The 25,882-nt window shown below is 45.3% G+C and overlaps 2 protein-coding genes across 5 annotated transcripts in view; both read left to right on the top strand.

Annotated features, from left to right (window-relative positions):
- The window catches only part of LOC106585097 (semaphorin-4C), a 51,427-nt gene extending 41,888 nt beyond the window's left edge, over positions 1-9,539 (top strand). The window contains exons 9-16 of the mRNA XM_014170926.3: positions 359-534; positions 901-1,045; positions 1,311-1,524; positions 2,895-3,010; positions 3,661-3,818; positions 4,128-4,219; positions 4,439-7,060; positions 7,979-9,539. Of these exons, the coding sequence (XP_014026401.1) occupies positions 359-534; positions 901-1,045; positions 1,311-1,524; positions 2,895-3,010; positions 3,661-3,818; positions 4,128-4,219; positions 4,439-5,349 (1,812 nt within the window). The 3' untranslated portion in view covers positions 5,350-7,060; positions 7,979-9,539. The remainder of the gene's footprint in view (positions 1-358; positions 535-900; positions 1,046-1,310; positions 1,525-2,894; positions 3,011-3,660; positions 3,819-4,127; positions 4,220-4,438; positions 7,061-7,978) is intronic.
- Positions 9,540-11,600: 2,061 nt separating this feature from the next.
- Positions 11,601-25,042, top strand: LOC106585098 (cell division cycle-associated protein 2). 4 transcript variants are annotated; one of them, XM_014170931.3, is made up of 13 exons: positions 11,601-11,822; positions 12,360-12,594; positions 12,826-12,956; positions 13,238-13,403; positions 13,670-13,863; positions 14,081-14,299; positions 16,147-16,264; positions 19,451-19,770; positions 20,047-20,098; positions 20,357-20,511; positions 20,770-20,847; positions 21,296-21,458; positions 23,577-25,042. In XM_014170931.3, the coding sequence occupies exons 2-13, from the start codon at positions 12,420-12,422 to the stop codon at positions 24,692-24,694; spliced, it is 2,889 nt and encodes a 962-aa protein (XP_014026406.3). In that variant the 5' UTR covers positions 11,601-11,822; positions 12,360-12,419; the 3' UTR covers positions 24,695-25,042. The 4 variants fall into 4 exon arrangements, with proteins under 4 accessions (XP_014026406.3, XP_014026404.3, XP_014026405.3 ...); XM_014170929.3 differs by having other exon boundaries at positions 11,821-12,002; XM_014170930.3 differs by lacking the exon at positions 11,601-11,822 and adding an exon at positions 11,829-12,002 and having other exon boundaries at positions 12,340-12,594.
- The last annotated feature ends 840 nt before the right edge of the window (positions 25,043-25,882 follow it).

The raw sequence follows: 25,882 nt of genomic DNA, 5'->3' as shown, positions 1-25,882 counted from the left end.
TTCCAGTCACTCTTCTCGCCCGGTTCTATCCTCATTAGGTGTCAATAGTTATCAGAAGACGTTGCGAGTTATGAGCTCAGAGTTTGCCATCCACTACCATTGCATCATACAGCCTGTTGTTTCTCCTGGTGAGGTCAAAGGATAAACCCTTTGCCCCTAGACTACCTCTCCTAACCTTTCCTCTGTCCCCTCCCAAGTCTATCAGACCACTCTTCTCACCCAATTCCATCCGAAAATGGTATCAAAAGCCATCAGCAAATTATAATGCAAGTGAACTGATTTTCCCCTCCACACTGGCATTATGCCACCTCTCCTGACTCCTGTCCCCTGACTGACTCTTGTGTGTCTCTCCTCTCAGGGTGATCTGGGGGGCACCAGGACCCTGCAGAAGAAGTGGACCACCTTCCAGAAGGCCAGGCTGGTGTGTTCTCTCCCCGAGCGACACGTCACCTTCAACAACCTGCGGGCAGTCTTCACCCTGCCAGGCACCGACTGGCGCACCACCACCTTCTATGGCATCTTCCACGCCCAGTGGTGAGTCACAATCACACACCGCCAGGGGGTCCGACGCGCCAAAGAGAATAGGCTCTCTCTCTCCAACTTAACTTAGCACTTTTACTAACACTGGGTTGGTGTGACTTCTTAGCCTACACTATCTAAACTTTTCCAATTCTTTTGAAAATATGATCTTATGCCCACAATTACAGTTTTAACGGCCTTTAGTCAGCTAACGTGTCTCCTCTGTGTATGGACCTTTTTGAATTCTGTTATTATCTCCTAGTAGAGCACAACCATCATTCTATTTCTCATACAAACAGACAATGTAAACAATGACTACAGAAGCAACCCATCTAGTTAATAACCTTAAGCCCGTGGTTTTGTTGTTCTCTCCTGTCCCAGGGGTGATGTGGATGTGTCAGCGGTGTGTCAGTACCAGATAGGGGAGGTGAAGAAGGTGTTTGATGGCCCTTATAAGGAGTATAGAGACGCGTCGCAGAGATGGGGGCGATACACTGGCACTGTCCCCAGCCCACGGCCTGGAGCGGTGAGTGATGGAGGGAGGGTGGATGGAGGGAGGGAGGGAGGGAGAGGCGGAGGAATAGAGGGACTTGGACAGGGAGAGTCTGGAGAGGGATCAGAGCCAACAAGCAATGCCAGCCTGTCCCGCAACTAACAATGTTCCTTGTTTCTCCCTCTCTCTCTCTCTCTCTCTCTCTCTCTCTCTCTCTCTCTCTCTCGCTCACTCTCTCTCTCACTTCTCTCTGTTCTCTCCTCTCTGTCTCTTCTCTCCTTTCTTCTTCACGGCGCAGTGTATTACGAGCTGGCATAGGGAGAAGGGCTACAACAGCTCTCTTCAGCTGCCAGACGCCACCCTCAACTTTGCCAAGAAGCACCCTCTGATGGAGGAGAAGGCTCAGGCTCGCCCCCTACTGCTCACCAAGGGCATCAACTTCACCCGCCTGGCAGTGGACCGGGTCAGCGCCCTGGACACGCGGGCATACAACATGCTCTTCTTAGGCACAGGTAGCTACTGACAGGGCATACAGCGTGGGCTAAGAATCTACCCACCGAAGATGGTCGAGTTTGAAGTTGCCGCAAGATTCCGAATATATTTGTGACCTTACCACCGTTCCTAAGCTTAACCACAATGGAGGAAACACAATACTGACTGAGATCAGTGTACTGTGTAAGAACTTCCCATACGCAACATAACAGTATAGGACCAAGACAGGTCCCAGATTAACCCATATGCCCACTAAAGATGCCCTTAACCACAGATGTAGGATCAGTTTACTTTAACCCCCAACCCTCCTAAGAAAACCCTCAAGACCCACAGTTTGCCTGAGATCAGTGTTCAGGTGGATTCAGGACAACTTCATCCTACTTCCATAAGATTGTCTTACGTCAGCGAGCACGACGACTCCAGCTACGTGGCCCGGTTGAAGACTGTTGAAGACTGTTGAAGACTGCATGTGGCCTAGGAAGGACACTGCCTGTCGGGAGACAATGACTTTCATAAACAACATACAGTACATCCAACTGCAGTAGCTACTTCCAATTAAGTAGCCTACTACTTAGAATTCCACTCACTGCAGTGCCGTGTAGAGTGAATCCCTGACTGTGCCTGCGGTGTGTTGGAGGCCCATGACTGTCAGACTGACGATGGGCTCAGTAGCTTGGCAGGCCCCCTGCTGTCTTGCTTCACAGCACAAACTCAACGGGGCCCTTGGCACACGTACACACTGCCAATTGGGCTGCGGGCTTGATTAGCTATTAACTGCAGCAGGATGACAGCTGATGCGGAGAGAACAAGTCTGGCGAGGACTGTTAGAAACGGAGGATGGGATTGGGGGATTAGCCGAAATGCTCTCGACACAGCGAGAGAGGAGCATGATACGTAATGCGTGATACAGCATTTACGTGTGTGTGTGTGTGTGTGTGTGTGTGTGTGTGTGTGTGTGTGTGTGTGTGTGTGTGTGTGTGTGTGTGTGTGTGTGTGTGTGTGTGTGTGTGTGGTTGCTCTGCTCTGCTCTGTGCCAGGCTCCCGTAGGGTCCAGGGTCAGTCCCTCACATTATCCATGACAGTCCCACTGTGGTGAGGGCAGGAGGCAGGCCAGGTTCAGCACACACAGCAGATCTCTGCTCATAAAAGCGCCATACACCCAGACAGACACACAAGGTCACACCGCCGGCAGCAGCAGCTCAATTGCCTTTCAATGCAGGGGATGTAACCTTGCTCCCAATATTACCCAAAGAGTAAACTACAGTACAACATTCTGAAATGATATACCTCTCTTCTCATCCTACCTACCTTTTTTTCTGCTTTCCTCTTTATCCCCTCTTCTCTTTTCCCTCCTCATCTCTCCTACTCTCTTTTCTCTCCTCTCCTCTAGCGGACGGCTGGTTACAGAGGGTAGTGATCCTCGGCTCGGAGGCCCATGTGATTGAAGAGATACAGTTGTTTGATTCTCCCCAGCCAGTGGATAGCCTGACCATCTCTCACACCAAGGTAACACTCAACGCTAAGGCCAGGGGATTTCCCCATCCGTACATATGGTCCATTTAACTAGGCTCAGGAGTTTTCCCTGGCCCTACACCATCATGGACCATCACTAGGGTCAGGAGTTTTCCCCAGCTCTACACATAGACCATCAAGTTGTACTTGTATATCAAGCTGCCTCACACTACAGAAACAGGAGGTTGGGCCCTGCCCCATGGGCCGTTCTGAGTTTACTTACACATAGACCATCACTGGACCAGGAGTATTCCCTGATCATGTGACGGAACTAGGAAAGACTCCGGGCCCTACTCATCACCATTATGCCCTCACATGTCTGAGTGTCACCACTCTGTTTCACTGGCATTACACTCACATGCTGATCCTTATCTAATTAAACCAGGCTTTTCCTGGCCAGCTATTTCATAACAAGCTTTGCTCTCTAGCCAAACAGAGAAAGAAGAGGGGAGGGAAAACAAAATGTTATTGTAATTGAGAGTGATTATCCCATTATCTCCACTGCCCTCTGTCTGACTTGTTCTTTTTCTGTTTCTCCCATCCTCCTCAACTATCTCTATCTCCTCCCTCTCTCTTTTTCCCCTCCTGTCTCTCTCTCAACCCCCTCTCTCTCTCCCTCCGTCTCTGTCTGCCTATGTCTGCAGAAGTACTTGTACATTGGCTCACGTTCAGAAGTGCTCCAGCTTCCCTTGGCTAACTGCAGCCGCTATCAGTCGCAGCCAGACTGCCTTCTGTCCCGGGACCCCTACTGTGCCTGGGACAGTGAGGGTCGCGCCTGTGTCCGCATTGACCTCCACCGCGGGTGAGCATGCCTGCCTCTCCCCCTCTGCCCCTGCTCAGTGGTTCTGCCTCCCCCTCTTCTACTTGGCCCCTCCTCTGCTCTGCCCCTGCTCAGTGGGCTGGGTCCACCTGTGCTAGCAGCAGCTCAGTGGAGGCCAGTAGCAGAAAGTGGAGACCAGTAGCAGAAAGTGGAGGCCAGTAGCAGAAAGTGGAGGCCAGTAGCAGAAAGTGGAGGCCAGTAGCAGAAAGTGGAGGCCAGTAGCAGAAAGTGGAGGCCAGTAGCAGAAAAACATGTTATTAATGCCTGTTCTCTGTGCTCTCTGTTCCACAGGTCTACCTCCTCCCTATCCCAGGATCTGATGCTGGAGAGATTCAGCAGGGGCAAAGCCAAGTTTGACAAGCCTGTGGCCATCCCCAGCCCTGGTGAGTAGGAGAGAAACTGGACTGGTGGCCCCTTGTGGCAATAACTGGTCACTACAGTTGTAGTTTTTTGATAGTTATTGAATGGATTTGAGCTTAGAATTTAGTAATTGAATCAAGTTTAATTCAGTTGAGTTGGACTAAGTGAATTGAACTGAATTGAGATGAACTGAGTTCAGGAATTAAACATCTTGGCCAACACATACCCTCTCTCTCTCCCAGACAACTCTCGACTGAGGAATGTGACAGTAGTGGTGGAATCAGACATGGTGCTGCCCTGCCAGCTGGTGTCCAACCTGGCCCAGCCCTCCTGGCTCCTCAACGACCGGGAGCTGCAGCTAGGAGATGAGGAGACCGGGGGGCCACGCTTCGACCAGGCCCTGAAGGCTCTGGTGGTCCCCAACGTGATGCCGGTGCACGCAGGACGCTACGTGTGCTACTCCGAGGAGCAGGGGGTCAAGTTTCAGACGGAGCGCTACCAGGTGTCGGTGGTGGCCAGTTCTCCTGTGGTCATGGCGGCCCGGGCCCCTGACGGCAGCATGGGTCTGTTCTGGGTGCTGGTTATTACCCTGGGGGCCGCTTGTCTACTACTACTGGTGGCAGCGCTGTATCTGAGGAGGCGTCTGAAGCTGGCCATAGGTAAAGGAACGGAGATGAAGCCCCTGGAAAGCACCTTAGTCTACCCCATCACCCTGCCCAAGGAGCCACCTACCTTCGTGCCCAGCAAGATGCCCAGCGACGAGGACCGCTTCTGGGAGACGGGCGCCAACTACTACTACTCAGACGGCTCGCTGAAGATCGTTCCCGGCCACGCCCTGTGCCCCAGCAGCCAGTCTCACCACCACGCCCCCACGGCGTCTCCCAGCGCCATCCCCGGCCAGCCCATCCACTCCCCCAGCCGGCTCAGCCTCACCAACATCAGGGGCTCCGGCAGCAACGGCTACATCCGCCTCAACCTGAGCTCGGCTGGGGAGGATAGGGTTAGCGGGGGTGGTTCTGGTGGAGGAGGGCTGGGGCTGGGGCTAAGCGGGGGCGGGAACGACTATTCCAGCCCCTTCAAGGAGGAGCTGCGTCGGACCCTGCAGCAGAGGAGCGTGCTGCCTGACGCCAACCCTGAAGAGTCGTCTGTGTAGCAGCAGTCGTCTTTCTCCACGCCCGTTGTAATGAAGAAAAAAAAAGAAAAAATAGACAACGAACGGCAACTAACCTACCTCCCTCCTTTAGAGGACGCCTCTCTCTCTCTCGACTCCACTCTCGCTCCATGCTCTCTCTCTTTTTTCCGCCAGTGCTCGTTTGGCTGACTCTGTGACTGGTGGTAGATGTTTCTTTTGCACACAGCATGTGATGTGACACACACCGACCCGTTCCTCAGCATCCTCTCCTGTTATTGTGTTCCATACGCCACACTGACTGTCACACTTTACCTTCTTCACCAGTTTCACTTGCTTTCACTGTGCAAAACCCAAGCTGTGTAAATTCGGTATTTAAAGACAATTGAACTCAGAGAGCCTACACCTCAAACAAATGGAGAGAACTCCTTCAGGATAAGAGACGACCAACAACTCATGACAAGGTTGTAGCTTCAGGGCTAAACCAATAAAGCAAGCAGCACGAGTTGACTGACTGAAAGATGGAGGAGCTGGCTTGCCTTTTTTCTGTTCTGTTGAGGACTTTTTCGCTTGCTGCACTTAACATGGGAGTAAGAAAGTCGATTTTGTATTTGTGAGCAAAGAGAGTGAGAGAGTCACATAAAAGGCAAATGAATCCCAAAAGCATGACGACAATCACGTTCCCCTCTCAGGGGGTAATACCTGGGAAGGAAAGAGTGGGATAAAGAGAGAAAATAAAGTGAGTTTTGTTTGAAAGACATGGGGGGGGGGTTACATGAAGGACAAACTCATAATTAGACTTTCTCGGCTCAATTTGTACTTTTTTTCACGTTGTCAGTCTTTCCTCTGAGAAAGTCTTCAACCCCTGCCACATTGATATATTGTGACAATTTAAATTAAGACATTTCTATGTGTTCTTTTTCTATGTCTTACGGACTACGGAAGCGACAAATAGAGACCAATGGCTTTAAAGCGCCTCTCTGTGAATGAGAATGTGATGGAAGCGCGTACAAACTTCTCATATCCCTGCACAAAGTAGATATCTACCCAAATAACCTCCACACTAGTAAATATATTTTAGCACTACTTTGACAGTAACTACACTACACATTTACACAAGTGGTTGATGGGAATTTAAACCCATTCTGATGCTTATACACTTCCTTGGGATATGGTTATGGACATGTCTGTTTGACATAATCCCACAACAGAACCTACAATAGCACACTCGCTTATTATTCTGAATTTCAGATGAGACAAAGGCATTGTTTTCAGTAATGTAGCAGGGATGGCATGGGGGAATGTAGGTCAACTCTCACTAAACTGTTGCGACTGCAGTGGATGTCTCAACAAGTGCTTTACATAGTATGTTTGTGTCTGGGCGGGGGTGCTGGCGAGTTGAACTGCCAAAAGGACCTCCCTCCCTGCACCGCCCTGAATGCCAAACGTGGTGGATGTACTAGTGTGTCCTGGAGGGGACGGAGCAGCACTGTACCTGGACACGCCCTTTAACCACTTATTTCCCTAAACCCCACCCACCTACCTAATGACGTCCAGAGAATGACCTGGCACCACTGTGGAAAGCCTGAACACAGAGAGAAGGATGGACACTCAACTGTAAACACACACTACCCTGTGCTGTTGGAGGGACAAGCAGACAACAGATGGAAGACAGATGAATGGCCTGTGACAAACCAACAGCTCCAGAGAGTAATCAGAGGCACATCAATCAGAGGTATGGCTCTCTCTCTCTCTCTCTCTCTTCCTTCTCTCTCTCTCTCTCTCTCTTTTCCTTCTCTCTCACTCTCTCGCTCTCTCTCTCTCTCTCTCTCTCTCTCTCTCTTTCTCTCTCTTCCCTCTCTCTCTCTCGCTTCCCTCTCTCTCTTTCTCTCTCTCTCTCTCTCCTTCTCTCTCTCTCTCTCTCTCTCTCTTCCTCTCTCTCTCTCTTTCTCTCTTCCCTCTCTCTCTCTCTCTCTCTCTTCCCTCTCTCTCTCTCTCTCTCTCTCTCTCTTTTCCTTCTCTCTCACTCTCTCGCTCTCTCTCTCTCTCTCTCTCTCTTTCTCTCTCTTCCCTCTCTCTCTCTCGCTTCCCTCTCTCTCTTTCTCTCTCTCTCTCCTTCTCTCTCTCTCTCTCTCTCTCTCTTCCTCTCTCTCTCTCTCTCTCTCTCTCTTTCTCTCTTCCCTCTCTCTCTCTCTCTCTTCCCTCTCTCTCTTTCTCTCTCTCTCTCTCTCTCTTTCTCTCTCTTCCCTCTCTCTTCCCTCTCTCTCTCTCTCTCTTCCCTCTCTCTCTCTCTCTCTCTCTCTCTCTCTCTCTCTCTCTCTCTCTCTCTCTCTCTCTCTCTCTCTCTCTAAAAGCCTGCAGACACACAAAGATTCTAGCCAGGCCCAAGATCTGTTTGTGCTGTCATGCCGACTCCTATGTCACTGTTATGGCTTGGCGTGAACAATTCTGGAACTAGCTCAAGAGACGCAAAGACCGAGCCGGAGAAATAAGTGTCACAATCAAGAGTTTTACAGCCTTTGAGATTAAACATAGTTGTTTTATTACGCTGCATCATCTCTACTCTCATGGAAGTGGCCTTGCATATACAATTATCACTATGTGTGCCCTCTCTAACATGTTCGTTTTCCCCTTCCTGTGCTTTGTCTTCCAGGGCTGGCTGTGTGACACATCTGCAGGGACCAGAGAACGACACAAGACAAAGAAAGGAACAAGAGGGTGACGACGTTTCTTTCTTTCTCTCCACAATGTAGACTAGAGACAGCTGAAGGGGATGTAGAATATTGCAACGATCCCTGAGTTGAAGAGGTACTTACTTACTTGGCCATCAGTGGTTAGTTCATCCTAGTGTTGCATGACCTTCTCTGCAAATGTACTGTACACATCTCCGATAACATGCTCATCATTGTAAAAGAAGTGTATCATGTTTCAAACTTTTGCCTACACTGATGTTCTCTAGAAAAAAATGAATAAATGGTTAGAGTTGTTAAGGACTTCTTCATGAATACATCTTCTTAACACGTTTTCTTTTGCCGTGCCTCTTCACCTTCGGATAAGCCAAAGTAGACTGCAGTTGCTTTTTTTTCTCAACATTATTATTTAATATAATTTGATACTTTGATATTTAAGTTTCAACAGTCCGTCCAACTTCACTTCAAAGAACTCTCATGTCTAGAACTTTCCTGCATATTTTATTTAGAGCTTCATTTTTTTCAGAAGGCAAAATGTTTGTGGCTGGTCAACATCCTGTTTACATGTCAGTAGTAATCTACTGAAGCATATCCCTGATTCCCTAGCTCATGAAAAGGTAAACAAATCACCAAAACTTTGAACGTCATAGAACCAACCAAGCACAGCAACCTCCTTAAAACCAAATGATAACTCATAATTTGATGATCTAAGGTTTGATACTAAATCTTAAATATTTATAGATGCCTTTAATTTGAAAATATGTAAGTTTTAATATGTTACCAAGCACTGGTTCAGACACTTAACCATCTATTATGCATCAACAGCTACTGGAGCTGTTAAGATTGGTATAGATATTTATCTGATTTGTCTACCAATGGACATTATGTCTGATAAGTCATGAAACTGTCTTAAAGGAAAGTTCTCCATCAAACTCACAAAAGGGATGTTAGACTAAGGGATGTTGGGGAGGCAGGTAGCCCAGTGGTTAGAGCGTTGGACTAGTAACCCGAAAGGTTGCAAGATCGAATCCCCGAGCCGACAAGGTACAAATCTGTCGTTCTGCCCCTGAACAAGGCAGTTAACCCACTGTTCCTAGGCTGTCATTGAAAATAAGAGTTTGTTCTTAACTGACTTGCCTAGTTAAATAAAGGTTAAATAAAATGCTAAAGCTACCAAAATAAATATTTGCCTGTGTGTAACAATTCTGGATATAGATAGGCTAGTTATTACAATATACCTGTCAAAAACAATGCCTTCCACAGTCTTCTCAAGGCTTTTGATTCTGCTGTTATTCAATATTATTATTGTTATATTATCATTATTATTAATTTCTTCCTTTTTGGCTTTAAGTTGCAAAGGTTCCTCTACCTGTTCGTTCACAATCTTTTGTTTGTTTTTTAAAGGATGTTAAGTAACTTATTTCGCTTGTACAAACATGTCGATATTTATTATCATTGTACATATGTCCTTATTTTTTATATGTGTATATATACATGAATAAAAGTAGAGATCTACCCAAAGTGTGTATGTGTCTGCTGGTGGTTCATGCAAATGGATATAATCAAACCAAGAGTATGGGTGTAAGCATAAACATCTCTGTTATCCAACAATCAAGGGTACATGCTGCAAATGAAAATCGGAGTGTGCTTCAACTCATTAGTGCGATTGCAGCCTGAGCATTCAGTGCATTAGTGGCAGAATGTGCAAAGGATGTAGTTGTATACTCTCACTAATTGAAACAAGTAGCTATGGGAAGAGCTTTACCAGTGGTAAAATATAATTAACAGGAAACAAACATCACAAACATCACAAACATATTATGTAAGAACTCAAGCAAGATACCTCATTAAAGATTCTTTATCGCACAGGGGAATTATAATGATGTTATAAGGTCTTCATAAAGAAGGAGAGACAATTTGTAACATCTCAAAGGAGGATGACTGGCCCTGTCCTTTTGGAGTCCTTTAAAAAAAAAAGAGATTACATTAGGCCTGATATTAGTCCCAAGTTTATTACTATAATATTTTACTTAGCCTCTGTCACAGACTTGAACATCACCTTGAGCGAAGCCTGGGAGCCAAGGCTACATTCTATTAGTCCTGATTCTATTTTATTAGGCCCGACATATGGCCTATTAATCTATTGTATTAGGCCTATTCTTTCTCCTGTTTCAAGGCCTGCATTACCATGTCTAGTGCTCATTCAGTCTCCTCTTCCCTGTTCACGTTGTGCCTGCTGCTTGCCTGTATGCCTGGTGCTAGCGAGGCCACATGCTCTCAGTGTGCCAGACAGACAGACCCAGCTGTGGGGAGGGAGGGAGGGGTGGGAGTGTGACGTCACGGTGTACACAGCTGGGTCAGAGAACTGCTTTAATCCTCTCTTTATAGGTCACCAACCATGGCTATGTCATCTCATCATATTGACATGTATATTTACTCCATACATTTTTCTTGACACCCAAAAAGACTTACATTTTGAATGCTTAGCAGGACAGGAAAATAATCAAATTCACGCAGCAACCGAACATCCCTGGTCATCCCTACTGCTTCTGATCTGACGTCACTAAACACATGATTTGTTTGTAAAGGATATATGAATGTTGGAGTGTGCCCCTGGCTTTCCTTAAATTTTCAAAACAAGAAAATAGTGCCGTCTGGTTTGCTTAATATAAGGAATATGAAATTATTTATACTTTTACCTTCGATACTTAAGTATATTTTAGCAATTACATTTAGTTTTGATACTGAAGTACATTTTAAACCAGATACTTTTAGACTTTTACTCAAGTAGAATTTTACTGGGTGACTTTTACTTTTACTTGAGTCATTTTCTATTAAGGTATCTTTACTTTTACTCAAGTATGACCGTTGGGTACTTTTTCCACCACTGGGGACAGATAGTAATGAGAGGAATGACACAGTAAGCCTACATTGTTTTTTACTGAAGACATTTTCTTCAACCTGCATCAACATCCTTGGTCTTGCATTCAGACTAATACTACAAAGCTACACTTAGGAAAAAAAGGGCTCCATGGGGACAACCAAAGAACAATTTTAGGTTCTTGATAGCATCTTTTTTTTCTAAGAGCTTAGGCACACAAACTCTCCCCTCACTGTTTGGAGGTACATAAAGATGCTTGTGAGGTGACTGCAACCTGTCTGTCTGACAGATTGGATGTTGGCAATTATCAGGTTAATTGTCAACGGGGGAAAAAACTGTATTTGTATGAGTAGCAGCAGCAGAGACCGAGTAGGGGCCTACCAGAATATCCCAAAGGCAGACTGACGGACTACTACCAGAGGGTCCAATTAATCTTACCAAATGTATAGGCAAATTGAGACAAAGTTTTAACACAAAGAAGAGCTTTGATTTGTTTTTGGGAAGAAGTTGGGAAACTTGGGAATGGATGAGCTGTTCCTACACCAATGCGCAAGGAAAAATATTATCTACAAAGATAATTTAAATGGAAAATAATGTTATGTTAGCCTCTTCCTCTTTGCTAGCGTAGGAACTCATTTTGGAGCACTAAAACAGATGTGATTCATTGGATGTTCTAGAGACACGTGACATGTGCTTTCACATGTATTGGCCAGTTCGTATGAAATGAGATCGTTTTGTAGACATACGAAATAGTGCCCAAATGGCCATAACTATCGATTTATATCCATATTTTGATAAGTTTTAACGAAAATGTTTTTGAATTTGGTTTTGAGTTTGTTTAACGTACATGTAATGACTTCGTTGGACATTTTAACGTTAACCAACATTTGTTTGGGTCGCGGAAGGATCTCCGTGCCACAGCTACTGTGAGTGGTGCGAAATTTGAAAATTACACTTTTATGGACTAGCTAGCAAGCATGTTAGCTAGTTGGAAAACGGTTGTTTTTTTTGTAGTCATTTAGCTGGTATGTTTTGCTAAGTCTAGTTGGATTCATAAGGGTGGATATTGTAGCGTTTCTAAAAAAAAAAACCACATTCTTATTAAGGTAAGATGCTGTCGATTAAGTGAGTGTTAACTCTATCTAGTGTTAGCTAACGACGTTAACTGGTCAACAAGCTAACGTTAGCCAGTTTGTAACGTATCAAACAGTTAAATGCGAATTTGTAGCTAACTTCAGTTTGTTTATAAAAGTTGTAAGTGGCTTTGTAAGCTGTTTTTAATGTGTTTGTTTCATGCATAGTTTCAATAACGTGTAAGCCACAAATGCCTGTCGCATAATAAACCACTTGTTTTCGTGTGTGATCATCAGTCGTTGCTTGTTTTGTCAGCCTTGGCTTCCTTGAATGCGTTATTGATCCAATTTGATCAACTGTTAACAGCAGTTGGGTGATCTCTAATTCAGGTGAAAGACCCCGCTGAAGTCGCTTGGAATCCTTTCTGTTGTAGTTAGGTAAGTTAGATCATGGCCAGTTCAGAGCTGAAAATGGACAACGTTGAGAGAACTGAAACCTTGAATGAACAGGAGGCCTCTTGTCCTCCTCTGAGCAACATCACAACACCTTTGGAATCATCCCAGCTCACACCCTCCCAACTGGATATCTCCCCTCAGAGCTTCACGCCATCTTCTAACGTCAAAGGTAATTCAGACATTGAAGAAGTTAGCTGCTTATCATTCCACTGGGTCCACTGCTCTCTGACGTTATCCTGTATCTAATCGACTCATTATTGTAACCGGAAACACATTTTCCTTGGCAATGTGACGTTATGTTATAGGTCTACACAGTGCTTTGTCAAGAGATGCAATGAAATCTTAGTTTTTCTGAACTAAGAATGTCCCAATAAATGCTGCATCTATTGTCTTTATCCAGAAAAATCTCGCCTGGCTCAGCTGAAGGTTAAGCGGAGGTCCAATGTTGGGGTACGGGGTTCACCGGAGACAAACTCCCTTATCCGCTATATAGCCCAACAGAGGATGAAAACTCCCCCCACAACCACACAGGTGAGATGTTTGCTTATGCATGATCATACTCTGAAAGATTGTGCAATAAAAATACTGTAGGAAGTGCACTGCAGATACAAGTTGCTCTAGGACTGCTTGTGTTAATCTGAGTTGGAGTTAGCAATGCTCCCAGCCAGAGTCAATTCAATTTATGACATAGGCCTATAAGCTGTCTCTCTTGCTACAATGTCTCTGTAATTGGTCAAACAGCTTGGTTTGAAACCAAGAATTAGAAACAATGAATTAGAAACGGTGTGTTTACCATGTCTTTCTCTTCATAGCCTACCCAAGCCAGATCCTTCTCTCCCAGATTCCCCTCTACTCTAAAGCAGAAGATGGCTATATTCCAGAGCATAATGGCTGTGGAGGAGAATGAGAATGAAACGTTGCCACAACGGGACACTCACACCGGGGGATGCATCAACACAAGAGATTTTCTGTCTGTTGGTTAGTCTGCTTCAGTCACAAAGGCTAAATCATTTATTAATCAGTTATTATTACATGAACTGAAATTGGTGCTTTGTCTGAGTATACTATTTCAGTTTTCAACTAGTTCGAATTTGAAAGAAATGTTGAAGTTTTGATATATTTGTTATACTACTTTGAGGGAATGGAGAAACATCCAGATACTACAGATTGCCCTTTTTAGTGCCTTCTATAAGGGTTTTCAATTCTGGGCTGTGGTTGTTTATGGGTGTTGTCTTAACTCTCAGATGGGTGGAGCTGTGATGATGGCAGTGGTGGGAAGGAGAACAAGACCCCAGTGAGCCAGCCTCCCTTTCTAACTCCACCACCCAGTAAGGGGCGCTGCACAGCAGTCCTGCAGGGGAACGGTGTGGAGGAAATTGGCGAGGCCAACACTCCTGTCCTCAAACGCACCATACTGAAGCAGCAACAAAACAATGAGGTAACCTCACCACACACTCACCAAGCACTTCTCTGTCCGTTGAATGACAAATATAACTTGGCCAACCATTCAGCATCTGTTGATGTTTTTTGCGACTTTGGTTTGTAAGAAATATTGAAAAGTATTTATTTAAACAAAATGTATTTTACTATTAACTATTCTACTGTGGCTACAATGTTCTAACATCCACTAAACCCACCATGACCCCCTACCCCAGGTTGCCGTTGTCCAGAACAAGGACCATCATCCAGCTCTCACTGTAACACCCGGCGCACAGCCCCAGAATGACACTGAGCTCTGTGGTGAGCTAGAACGCACTAGTGTGTCCCTGCCACCAGCCCTGCATACTAATGCTGTGTCCCAGGTCACACGGGGTGAGCCCCAGTCCTCTCCTCTAAAGCAGATTTGTACTCCCACCAAGGAGGAGCAGGACCAGGTAAGACACCACCAGGCTTTATCTACACACACCAAATATGTGTCCCAACTGGCACCTTATTCCTTATATATTGTACTACTTTTGACCAGGGCCCGGTCCCTGGTCAAAAGTAGTGAACTACACTGCTCAAAAAATGAAAGGTAACACTTAAACAACACAATGTAACTCCAAGTCAATCACACTTCTGTGAAATCAAACTGTCCACTTAGGAAGCAACACTGATTGACAATACATTTCACATGCTGTTGTGCAAATGGAATAGACAACAGGTGGAAATTATAGGCAATTAGCAAGACACCCCCAATAAAGGAGTGGTTCTGCAGGTGGGGACCACAGACCACTTCTCAGTTCCTATGCTTCCTGGCTGATGTTTTGGTCACTTTTGAATGCTGGCGGTGCTTTTACTCTAGTGGTAGCATGAGACGGAGTCTACAACCCACACAAGTGGCTCAGGTAGTGCAGCTCATCCAGGATGGCACATCAATGCGAGCTGTGACATGAAGGTTTGCTGTGTCTGTCAGCGTAGTGTCCAGAGCATGGAGGCGCTACCAGGAGACAGGCCAGTACATCAGGAGACGTGGAGGAGGCCGTAGGAGGGCAACAACCCAGCAGCAGGACCGCTACCTCCGCCTTTGTGCAAGGAGGAGCACTGCCAGAGCCCTGCAAAATGACCTCCAGCAGGCCACAAATGTGCATGTGTCTGCTCAAACGGTCAGAAACAGACTCCATGAGGGTGGTATGAGGGCCCGACGTCCACAGGTGGGGGTTGTGCTTACAGCCCAACACCGTGCAGGACGTTTGGCATTTGCCAGAGAACACCAAGATTGGCAAATTCGCCACTGGCGCCCTGTGCTCTTCACAGATGAAAGCAGGTTCACACTGAGCACGTGACAGACGTGACAGAGTCTGGAGACGCCGTGGAGAATGTTCTGCTGCCTGCAACATCCTCCAGCATGACCGGCTTAGCGGTGGGTCAGTCATGGTGTGGGGTGGCATTTCTTTGGGGGGCCGCACAGCCCTCCATGTGCTCGCCAGAGGTAGCCTGACTGCCATTAGGTACCGAGATGAGATCCTCAGACCCCTTGTGAGACCATATGCTGGTGCGGTTGGCCCTGGGTTCCTCCTAATGCAAGACAATGCTAGACCTCGCGTGGCTGAAGTGTGACAGCAGTTCCTGCAAGAGGAAGGCATTGATGCTATGGACTGGCCCGTCCGTTCCCCAGACCTGAATCCAATTGAGCACATCTGGGACATCATGTCTCGCTCCATCCACCAACGCCACGTTGCACCACAGACTGTCCAGGAGTTGGCGGATGCTTTAGTCCAGGTCTGGGAGGAGATCCCTCGGGAGACCATCCGCAACCTCATCAGGAGCATGCCCAGGCATTGTAGGGAGGTCATATAGGCACGTGGAGGCCACACACACTACTGAGCCTCATTTTGACTTGTTTTAAGGACATTACATCAAAGTTGGATCAGCCTGTAGTGTGGTTTTCCACTTTAATTTTGAGTGTGACTCCAAATCCAGACCTCCATGGGTTGATCAATTGGATTTCCATTGATTATTTTTGTGTGATTTTTGTTCTCAGCACATTCAACTATGTAAAGAAAAAAGTATTTAATAAGATTATTTCTTTCATTCAGATCTAGGATGTGTTGTTTAAGTGTTCCCTTTATTTTTTTGAGCAGTATATATAGAGTGCCGTTTGGGACACAACCCAACACCCCAGCCTCCTCTCTTCTGTCTGTGAAGTCCTCATAGCTCTGCAGAGCACACGACTGCTATTCTCACCCCATGTTCCTGTCTGGCTCTCAAAAATTCTGTTTGGTTCCCGCTCACTCAACAGGAGTGCTCCTTTGAAGTCCACAGCCCCAGCCAACCTCTGGTTGTGCATTCAGGACCAGACAGGACAACTCTGTCCCCGCTGTTTGCCATTCCATCTCTTCTGGAGATGAACCCCACAGGTAAATACACTATATGCTGCTCTCCTCTCTGTGCTTTGAAGCCTAGTGCAAGCTTAGCATAGTACAGATAGGCCTGGCATGGCAATTATATAATCGTGTAACCTAGTGATTGGGGGGCTAGATACGGTTGCGTTTCGGTATATTATTTTTGCCGGTATATTGTTTTGGCTATCGCTGTGTGTGTGTGTGTGTGTGGCTGGCTGGCTGTATTTGGCTGTACCTGCACCAAAACTCCAGTATTTTTCCTTCATAGCTTGTTCTCCATCTTTTTAAATAGAGAGCTAATTAGTTTTTCAGCACTTTTATTTCCATGACTGATCTAAACTAGTTTTCTCACGCTCTCTTGTCCCTCTGCAGCAGACATATGGTAAGCAATATGTTTGGGATATGGAATCGCAATAAAATCCCAGTCTCAAATCACAATACTTTGGAATTGTGATATTCGTAATACATATCTTAACGGCTCCTATGTATCATGGTGCTAATATATCGTGAGGTCCCTAGCAATTCCCTGCCTTAGTGTAACTGACGATTTCATGGATGAATACACTCATGAAAATAAAATAACCCTTATACAGTACCAGTCAAAAGTTTGGACATTTATTCATTCAAGGGTTTTTCTTTCTTTACTATTTTCTACATTGTAGAATAATAGTGAAGACAAACTATGAAATAACACATATGGAATCATGTAGTAACCCCCCAAAAATTCAACAAACCAAATATATTTTCTATTTGAGTTTCTTCAAAGTTTAAAAAAATATATATTGTTTTTTATTTCACCTTTATTTAACCAGGTAAGCTAGTTGAGAACAAGTTCTCATTTACAACTGCGACCTGGCCAAGATGGAGCAAAGCAGTGTGACACAGACAACAACACAGAGTCACACATGGAGTAAACGATAAACAAGTCAATGACACAGTAGAGAGAAAAAAGAAAGTCTATATACAGTGTGTGCAAAATGCATGAGGAGGTAGGCAATAAATAGGCCATAGGAGCGAATAATTACAATTTAGCAGATTAACCCCCGAGCTTCTTTGACAAGAAGCTGCCCCCCAGCACCCCTCTACGGAAGGGGGGCACCCCAGGCAGGGTCCCAACATCTGCCGGGGTGTCCCAGCTGAGGTCGCTGCTGAAGACCCCCCAGAGGACCCCTTTAAACCTGGCCCAGCCAGACTTCAGCAGCCCCTCTCTGACTGGAGCATCCCCACTCCTCACTAGTGGGCCCTGCTGTGGGGAACAGAAGAGCGCTTACACACAATACTCCATAATGTCATAGTGGAATTATGTACAAATTAATTACAAATGAGAAGCTGAAATGTCATGTGTAAATACGTTCTCAACCCCTTTTTGTTATGGCAAGCCTAAATAAATTCAGGAACAACTCCCCATAATAAGTTGCATGGACTCTGTCTGCAATAATAGTGTTTTGAATGACTGCCCCACACAATTATCTGTACGGTCTCTCAGTTGAGCAGTGGATTTCAAACAGATTCAACCACACAGATCAGGGAGGTTTTCCAATGCCTTGCAAAGAAGGGCACCTATTGGTAGATGGGTAAAAATAAATAAAGCAGCAGACATTGAATGTGCCTTTTGAGTATGGTGAAGTTATTACACTTTGGATGCTGTATCAATACTCCCAGTCACTACAAAGATACAGGCGTCCTTCCTAACTCACTTTGCCAGAGAGGTAGGAAACCGCTCAGGGATTTCACCATGAGGCCAATGGTGACTTTTAAACAGTCACACAATTTAATGGCTGTGATAGGATAAAACTGAGGATGGCTCAACAACATTGTAATTACTCCACAATACTAACATAATTGACAGAGTGAAAAGGAAGCCTGTACAGAATACAAATATTCCAAAACATGCATCCTGTTTGCAACAAGACACTAAAGTAAAACTGGCAAAGGAATTACCTTTTTGTCATGATTACAAAGTGTTGTGTTTGGGGCAAATCCAATACAACAGATTACTGAGTACACTGCAGTTTCTTACCAAGAAGACAGTGAATGTTCCTGAGTGGCAAAGTAAGTTTTTACTGTAATATGCTTGGAAATCTATGGCAAGACTTAAATGGTTTTTGAGGAATGATGAACGACTAATTTGCCTGATGTGTGTGTGCGCATCTATTGTATAATCCACGTGTGCAAAACTCTTAGAAACTTACCCAGAATGCTGTAATCACTGCCAAATGTGATTCTAACATGTATTGACTCAGGGGTGTGTATATGTATGTAAATGAGAAATTTCTTTATTTCATTTTCAATTAATAAGTCACTTTGTCATTATGGGGTATTTGTGTGTAGATGGGTGAGAATTGATTCATTTTAATCCTTCTTGAAATCTGTCCAACAGTGTGTAATAAGTCTAGGGGTATAAATACTTTCTGAAGGCACTATCAAATGTTTTGGGGCATTGGCTCGAAGTGATTGCTTATGTCGCTTATGCCTAAAGCTGGCCCTGCTTGAGCGTGTTTCCACCCCGGGCAAACAGGACTATCTTTCATTTTCATTGTAAAACCATATGCCCTAGACTAGAGCATGGTTGGCAGTTCAAAACCAAAGTGGTAGGCTTTTAGCAAACACAAATAGGAAGCATTCCACATTTCTACCCAAATAGGAAGCATGGTCCTATTTGGCTCAGTTGGTAGAACATGGAGTTTGTAATGCCAGGATAGTGGCTTCAATTCCCGGGACCACCCATATGGAAAATGAATGCACTCATGACTAAGTTTCTTTGGATAAAAGTGTCTGCTAAATGGCATATTATAAGACTTGGAGCTACACAAGCAGAGCAGAAAGTAGTTAGCTTTTAGCAAACACCAAGACCCAAAACTAGCAACGTCTAGGGGGATGAGTACTCTCTCCACAGACAGACACCTAAGTTGGAGCTGAATCCAGTAGTCTTTGTGTGCTTGGAAATTGTGACATTCTCCTTCAGTCGAGCTAAATTGAGGAAGTGAATCCGAGCCCAGGTGTTATAGCCAGGAAGGCGGCGCTTCCGAGGGTGGGCTCTGCATTTCATTGGCATGTTTTTAGTTCAGGTGAATGTGATTGCATGTCATACCGAACGACCTACTGAAATGGAACCACATTTTTCTGTAAGAGAAGCACTTGTTTGAATAGAGCCGTTTTGAGTAGGGTCAAATTATGATAAATATCCATTTTTCCTTTTAGATGAAGCTGATTCCTCTGGTGGTAACGTTACCTCAACTGTGAAGAGGAAGAAGCAGGTGCGTTTCGGGATCCTGCTGCCCCCCGAGCTCTTTGACAAGAAGCTGCCCCCCAGCACCCCTCTACGGAAGGGGGGCACCCCAGGCAGGGTCCCAACATCTGCCGGGGTGTCCCAGCTGAGGTCGCTGCTGAAGACCCCCCAGAGGACCCCTTTAAACCTGGCCCAGCCAGACTTCAGCAGCCCCTCTCTGACTGGAGCATCCCCACTCCTCACTAGTGGGCCCTGCTGTGGGGAACAGAAGAGCGCTTACACTCAGGGAAAGGTACAAGTCACTCACTAACAGAGTGATTTACCTGTTGCAAAAATTATGAAGTAAGGGTTGTATTCATTAGGCACCAAACAGAAGAAAATGTACTGAAACAGGAAGGGACTACCTGATCGTCCAGTAAGGAACTCTTGTTTTACCTTGCCAAAACATTTAGCTACAGTGTTCCCTAATGAGAACGGACAATCATTGAATTGTTATTCTTGGTAATCCAGCATGTGGGTTAGTTGTTTGTCACCATGGAAATAATGCAGTAATTCTCTATGCCCTCAGATCACTTTCCCTTCAATGGACGATGATGTTGACAGTTCCTTGGACAATGCAGGTTGGTTGTTGAACAGTGATGGCTGAGAGGATGCTATATTTCTAGTCAAGCTCTGTGTACAACGTAACATTGTTACTTGCTGTACATATTTGCAGAGCTGGAGACTCAACCTCTGGATTTGAACTTCGGACGGATTATATTTCATCTTCCCACACCCTCTCTCTCTCCTTAAGTAACAGCACCTCTCCTCCTCAGCCTCAAGTCATTGATTTTACAGTGGTGTCAAATGAGAGTTTAAAACTGAGCTGTTTGCTGTAGATTCTGCCTCGGTGCCTGACGCTGCCCCGGTGCCTGACGCTGCCCCGGTGCCTGACGCTGCCCCGGTGCCTGACGCTGCCCCGGTGCCTGACGCTGCCCCGGACCGTGAACCAGAACCAGACGCCACAGCACGCTCTCGCAGCAGAAAGAGAAAGGTCAGTTAACACACCACTCATTCACAGAACAGGATATCCTCATTCCCTCCACTTACACACCAATGAGAAGATAATCTCTGGACTAATGTTACCATAATATTAAAACTATCTTCATCTGATGATTTAGTGTTAATCTCAATGGAAGATCTTAAAGGGTATAACGAAATGGATCCTATCCTAATGCCACCGTTCTCTCTCTACCTATTTCTACCTCTCTCTCTCTCTCTCCATATCCCTCATTTTTCTCTGCTCGTTCAGCAACCAGAGGAGGAAAGTAAGCCTGTGAAGAAGAGATCGACGCGTACGGCTGCCAAGTCTGCCTGTGGGAGGATGAAGGTCAGTCTGGGCTCTGCTCATCACTTTACTTTCTCTAGCGACTTATGATATTACACGCTGAGGCTGTGGATAGTACAGTGAGCTAAGCCTCAGGGAGGTATTACATACACCGAGCTACTTGCCTCGTTCTAACTTCCTTTTATTTAGCCACAGTCAATCTGCCTTCCTCGTGCTCAAGGGATTTAGGTGATTCAAATTTTGAGCAAGAACCAAACTATATTTAGAAGAAGGTGGTGTTTTGAGTACTTGTGGGATTTACTTTAGTTCTGAACATGAAAGGAATGAGCGTTTCAAGGGGCCAAAGAAGGAAGTCCACTGTGATTGATGTAATAACTGTGTCCCTCAGAGGTGACAGTAAAACAATATCAAAACCTAAACGAGAAGAGGTGCATGGTTGTAAGGCTGGGGAAAACCAGCTTGGGTATTCAGTTTGTTTGTGTTTCTCCAGAACTTAGCAAAGCGTGGCTTTGGGAAGAAGGAGGTAAACCACTCTCTGTACGGGAAGAGATCCTATGCATCCAAGAACCCCAACCTCAGCCCAATCACGGAGAACCTGTCCTCCCTCAGCTGCTCCCCCACCCCTCAACACCCCCAAACCTGCAGACACACAGGTAAGCACGCCGCTGTTAGGCTCTGTTTTGATTACCCAGGAAGGAACATTCCTTCCTTGAACTAATCATTGATCAAATATGATTGGATTGGTGAGAGCAAGGCTTCCACTCTGCTGATTTCACTGTATACCTACTAGAGGTCAACCGATTATGATTTTAACGCCGATACCGATTATTGCAGGGCCGAGCGAAGCCGATACCGATTAATCGTCAGATTTTTATTTATATATGTATCTATATTTTTTGTAATAATGACAATTACAACAATATTGAATGAACACTTTTATTTGATTTATATAAATCAATTTAGTCTCAAATAATGAAACATGTTCAATTTGGTTTAAATAATGTAAAAACAAAGTGTTGGAGAAGAAAGTAAAAGTGCAATATGTGCCATGTAAGAAAGCTAACGTTTAAGTTCCTTGCTCAGAACATGGGAACATATGAAAGCTGGTGGTTCCTTTTAACATGAGTCTTCAATATTCCCAGGTAAGAAGTTTTAGGTTGTAGTTATTATAGGAATTATAGGACTATTTCTCTCTATACGATTTGTATTTCATATACCTTTGACTATTGGATTTCTTATAGACACTATAGGTATTGCCAGCCTAAGTTGTTGATATGCTTGAAGTCATAAACAGCGCAGTGCTTGAAGCACAGCGAAGAGCTGCTGGCAAACGCAGGAAAGTGCTGTTTGAATTAATGCTTACGAGCCTGCTGCTGCCTACCACCGCTCAGTCAGACTGCTCTATCAAATCATATACTTAATTATAATATAATAAACACACAGAAATATGAGCCTTAGTTTCTGGATTTGACCATATTAATGACCTATCATTTGGAAATCAAAACATTTATTCTTTCACTGAAATACGGAACCGTTCTGTATTTTAGCAAACGGGTGGCATCCATAAGTCTAAATATTGTTGTTACATTGCACAACCTTCAATGTTATGTCATAATTATGTAAAATTCTGGCAAATTAATTATGGTCTTTGTTAGGAAGAAATAGTATTCACAGTTCGCAACGAGCCAGGCGGCCCAAACTGCTGCATATACCCTGACTCTGCTTGCAAGAGAAGTGACACATTTTCCCTAGTTAATATTGCCTGCTAACATGAATTTATTTTAACTAAATATGCAGGTTTAAAAAAATATATACTTGTGTATTGATTTTAAGAAAGGCATGGTTAGGTACGTTGGTGCAATGACAGTGCTTTTTTTCCCACGAATGTTCTTGTTAAATCACCCGTTTGTCGAAGTAGGCTGTGACTCGATGAGAAATTAACAGGCACCGCATCGATTATATGCAACGCAGGACACGTTAGATAAACTAGTAATATCATCAACCATGTGTAGTTAACTAGTGATTATGTTAAGATTGATTGTTTTTTATATGATTGTTTTTTGATAAGATAAGTTTAATGCTAGCTAGCACCTTACCGTGGCTCCTTTCTGCACTCGCGTAACAGGTGGTCAGCCTGCCACGCAGTCTCCTCGTGGAGTGCAATATAATCGGCGTCCAAAAAAATGCCGATTACCGATTATGAGAACTTGAAATCGGCCCTAATTAATCAGTCGACCTCTAATACCTATACCCACACTCACTCATGGAGACGCTGAAGATGCACAGCTCAAGTCAAGGCAGTCTCCACTCTCACTGACTGACACTTGAAATACAGTACTAAGTACAGTCAATCATAGAATGCTGCTACTGTGTAAACATTCTCACATAGGCCATTCAATCTGACTCGGAGCATGTCCAAGTACAGCCATTCAACTGTCTGTTGTAGTAGTACCTGTAGTATTATAAACTGGGTGGTTCAAGCCCTAAATGCCGATTGACTGAAAGCTGTGGTATATCATACTGTATACCATGGTTATGACAAAACATTTATTTGTACTGCTCTAATTACGTTGGTAACCAGTTTATAATAGCTATAAGGCACCTTGGGGGTTTGTGGTATATGGCCTATATACCATGGCTAAGGGCTGTATCCAGGCACTCCGCGTTGCGTCGTGCTCAAGAACAGCCCTTAGCCGTGGAGTATTGGCCATATACCACACCCTCGGGCCTTATTGCTTAAATAATCCATGCTGTGTGTCCTCCCTCCACAGCCAAAAGAGGCTCCAGCCTATTGGAAGATGACATTAACAGCGACCCAATCACTGGAGTGGTCATGGCTGCAGCCCTGTGGCAAAGCCGCCTGTGCCCCGCGGCCGGTGGGGTCTCACCAGAAGACCCCATCCCAGCTGCAGAGCCCTCTGTTGGGCCTTCAGAAGCCCGCCAGGCCCCTGTAGGCTTTACCACAGGCCGCTCTGGGACTGGGAAAGCAGCACGGGCCGGGAGACGACGGTCAGGTCCAACAAATACCTTCAGAACCAAAGAGCAGAAAGAACCGAGTGTTATTAGAGGAGGGAGAAGGAAAGGCAGGAAGGTGAGTGTTCCTGTTGATGACTGTCTCAGTGAAGAGCAGGTAGAGAACACTGATGCTGAGCAAGACCCAACAGAAACAAACCAGGCAGAGGTTTCAGAGTCCAGCCCAGCCAAGCACACTGTACCTGGTGACCGAGAGGGTGAACCTAATGCTCAGTGTACTTCAGACCCTGTAGATACAGATCAATGCACTTGCACACTACCAGATGCAGGTAGGAGTGGTGACAGTCCAGTTAGGGTAGACACTACACCCTGCCCCCCTACACACGAGATTAGCGCCACAGTGGCTTCATTAGAGCAGGAGGCAGTGAGCCATGTAGAACCGAGACCAAACAAAGGCAAGCAGAGAGAAGCTCGGGGCCCGGGCCGCTCCAGGGGTAGAAGGAGCTCTATATACACAAGATCAGTCGTAGAGGAGAGGGAGGAGGCGCAGGCACCCCAGTCAAACGGTCCAGAGGCAGTGGAGGAGAGCGGACAGGAGTTGGAGAATGACAGCCACAGGTCAGAGATGGAGCAGGGTAGCATTACAGTACAGGCCTCCTTCCGAGACTCCCTCCTTCCCCCCTGGGCACAGGAAGAGTTCAGCATCGATGATGTGCTGCGGCCTCTTCCCGGCAGGGGGCATCGGTCTGTCCGCCGTAGCCTGAGGAACCAGAGTCAGAGCAGCACCCTTGAGGCCAGCGGCTCCGGCCTGGCCTGGCTGCCCCAAACCTCCCCAGACTCCATCAGGGCTATCCGCAGGAAGACCAGGGGCCGCCGCAGCTCAATCCAGGCTCTACTGCCCCCTCCCCTGGAGTAAGTGAACCACATGGACCGTTGAGCCGCTCGTAGCCTGTCGGCTACTGGACACTGACTGTGTCTGAAATGGCGCCCTCTTCACTATGTAGTGCATATTATAGTGAATAGGGTAGCATTTGATGCACACCTGCCTTTTTGACACTGTTAGAGAAGCTAAATGGGATGTGGTTCTCTGAGTTAATTGTTTGTTGGGAGTTTTATAAACCTTTTTTGTTTTTAGTCGTTAACTACTTGTCTAAATAGAATAAGGTCTTTAATGTCCTTGAGCTGTCTGGCAGTTATTTAGTTTTTTTTTTTTTATGTTTACCTCCTGTATCCATTAAATAAAATGGGTATTTTCCAAACCATTCATCGTCTGAACATTGTACAGGCCTCTCTTGAAATACACATTGATAAAAACATGCCTAAACTTTAAAATGTACAGTATATCATAGGAAGTTGGTGGCAACTTAATTGGGAGGACAGGCTCGTGGTAATGGCTGGAAGTAATTGGTGGAATGGTATCAAACACATGGTTTTCATGAGTTTGATGCCATTCCATTTGCTCCGTTAAGACATTTATGAGCTGTCCTCCCCTCAGCAGCCTCCTGTGACAACTATATGTTCTAGTAAAAACAATAATGGTTATTTCGTACAATAGATCAGACTGTACTGATCTGTATCTGGTTTCATGAACCAAGCTTGTCTATATACATACATACATACATGCATGCATGCATACAGTGGGGGAAAAACGTATTTGATCCCCTGTTGATTTTGTACGTTTGCCCACTTACAAAGAAGTGGCCTAGCCAGTCTGGAGTGGCCTAGCCAGTCTCCAGACCTTAATCCCATAGAAAATCTGTGGAGGGAGCTCAAGGTTCGAGTTGCCAAACGTCAGCCTCGAAACCTTAATGACTTGGAGAAGATCTGCAAAGAGGAGTGGGACAAAATCCCTCCTGAGGTGTGTGCAAACCTGGTGGCCAACTACAAGAAACATCTGACCTGATTGCCAACAAGGGTTTTACCACCAAGTACTAAGTCATGTTTTGCAGAGGGGTGAAATACTTATTTCCCTCATTAAAATGTAAATCATTTTATAACATTTTTGACATGCGTTTTTCTGGATTTCTTTGTTGTTATTCTGTCTCTCACTGTTCAAATAAACCTACCATTAAAATTATAGACTGATTTCTTTGTCAGTGGGCAA

The sequence above is a fragment of the Salmo salar genome, chromosome 24 (genome assembly GCF_965601325.2).
Source record: "Salmo salar chromosome 24, fSalSal1, whole genome shotgun sequence".
Lineage (NCBI taxonomy): Eukaryota > Metazoa > Chordata > Actinopteri > Salmoniformes > Salmonidae > Salmo > Salmo salar.
The sequence above is the reverse complement of the archived record's forward strand: the minus strand, read 5'-3'. Positions and strand labels throughout refer to the sequence as shown.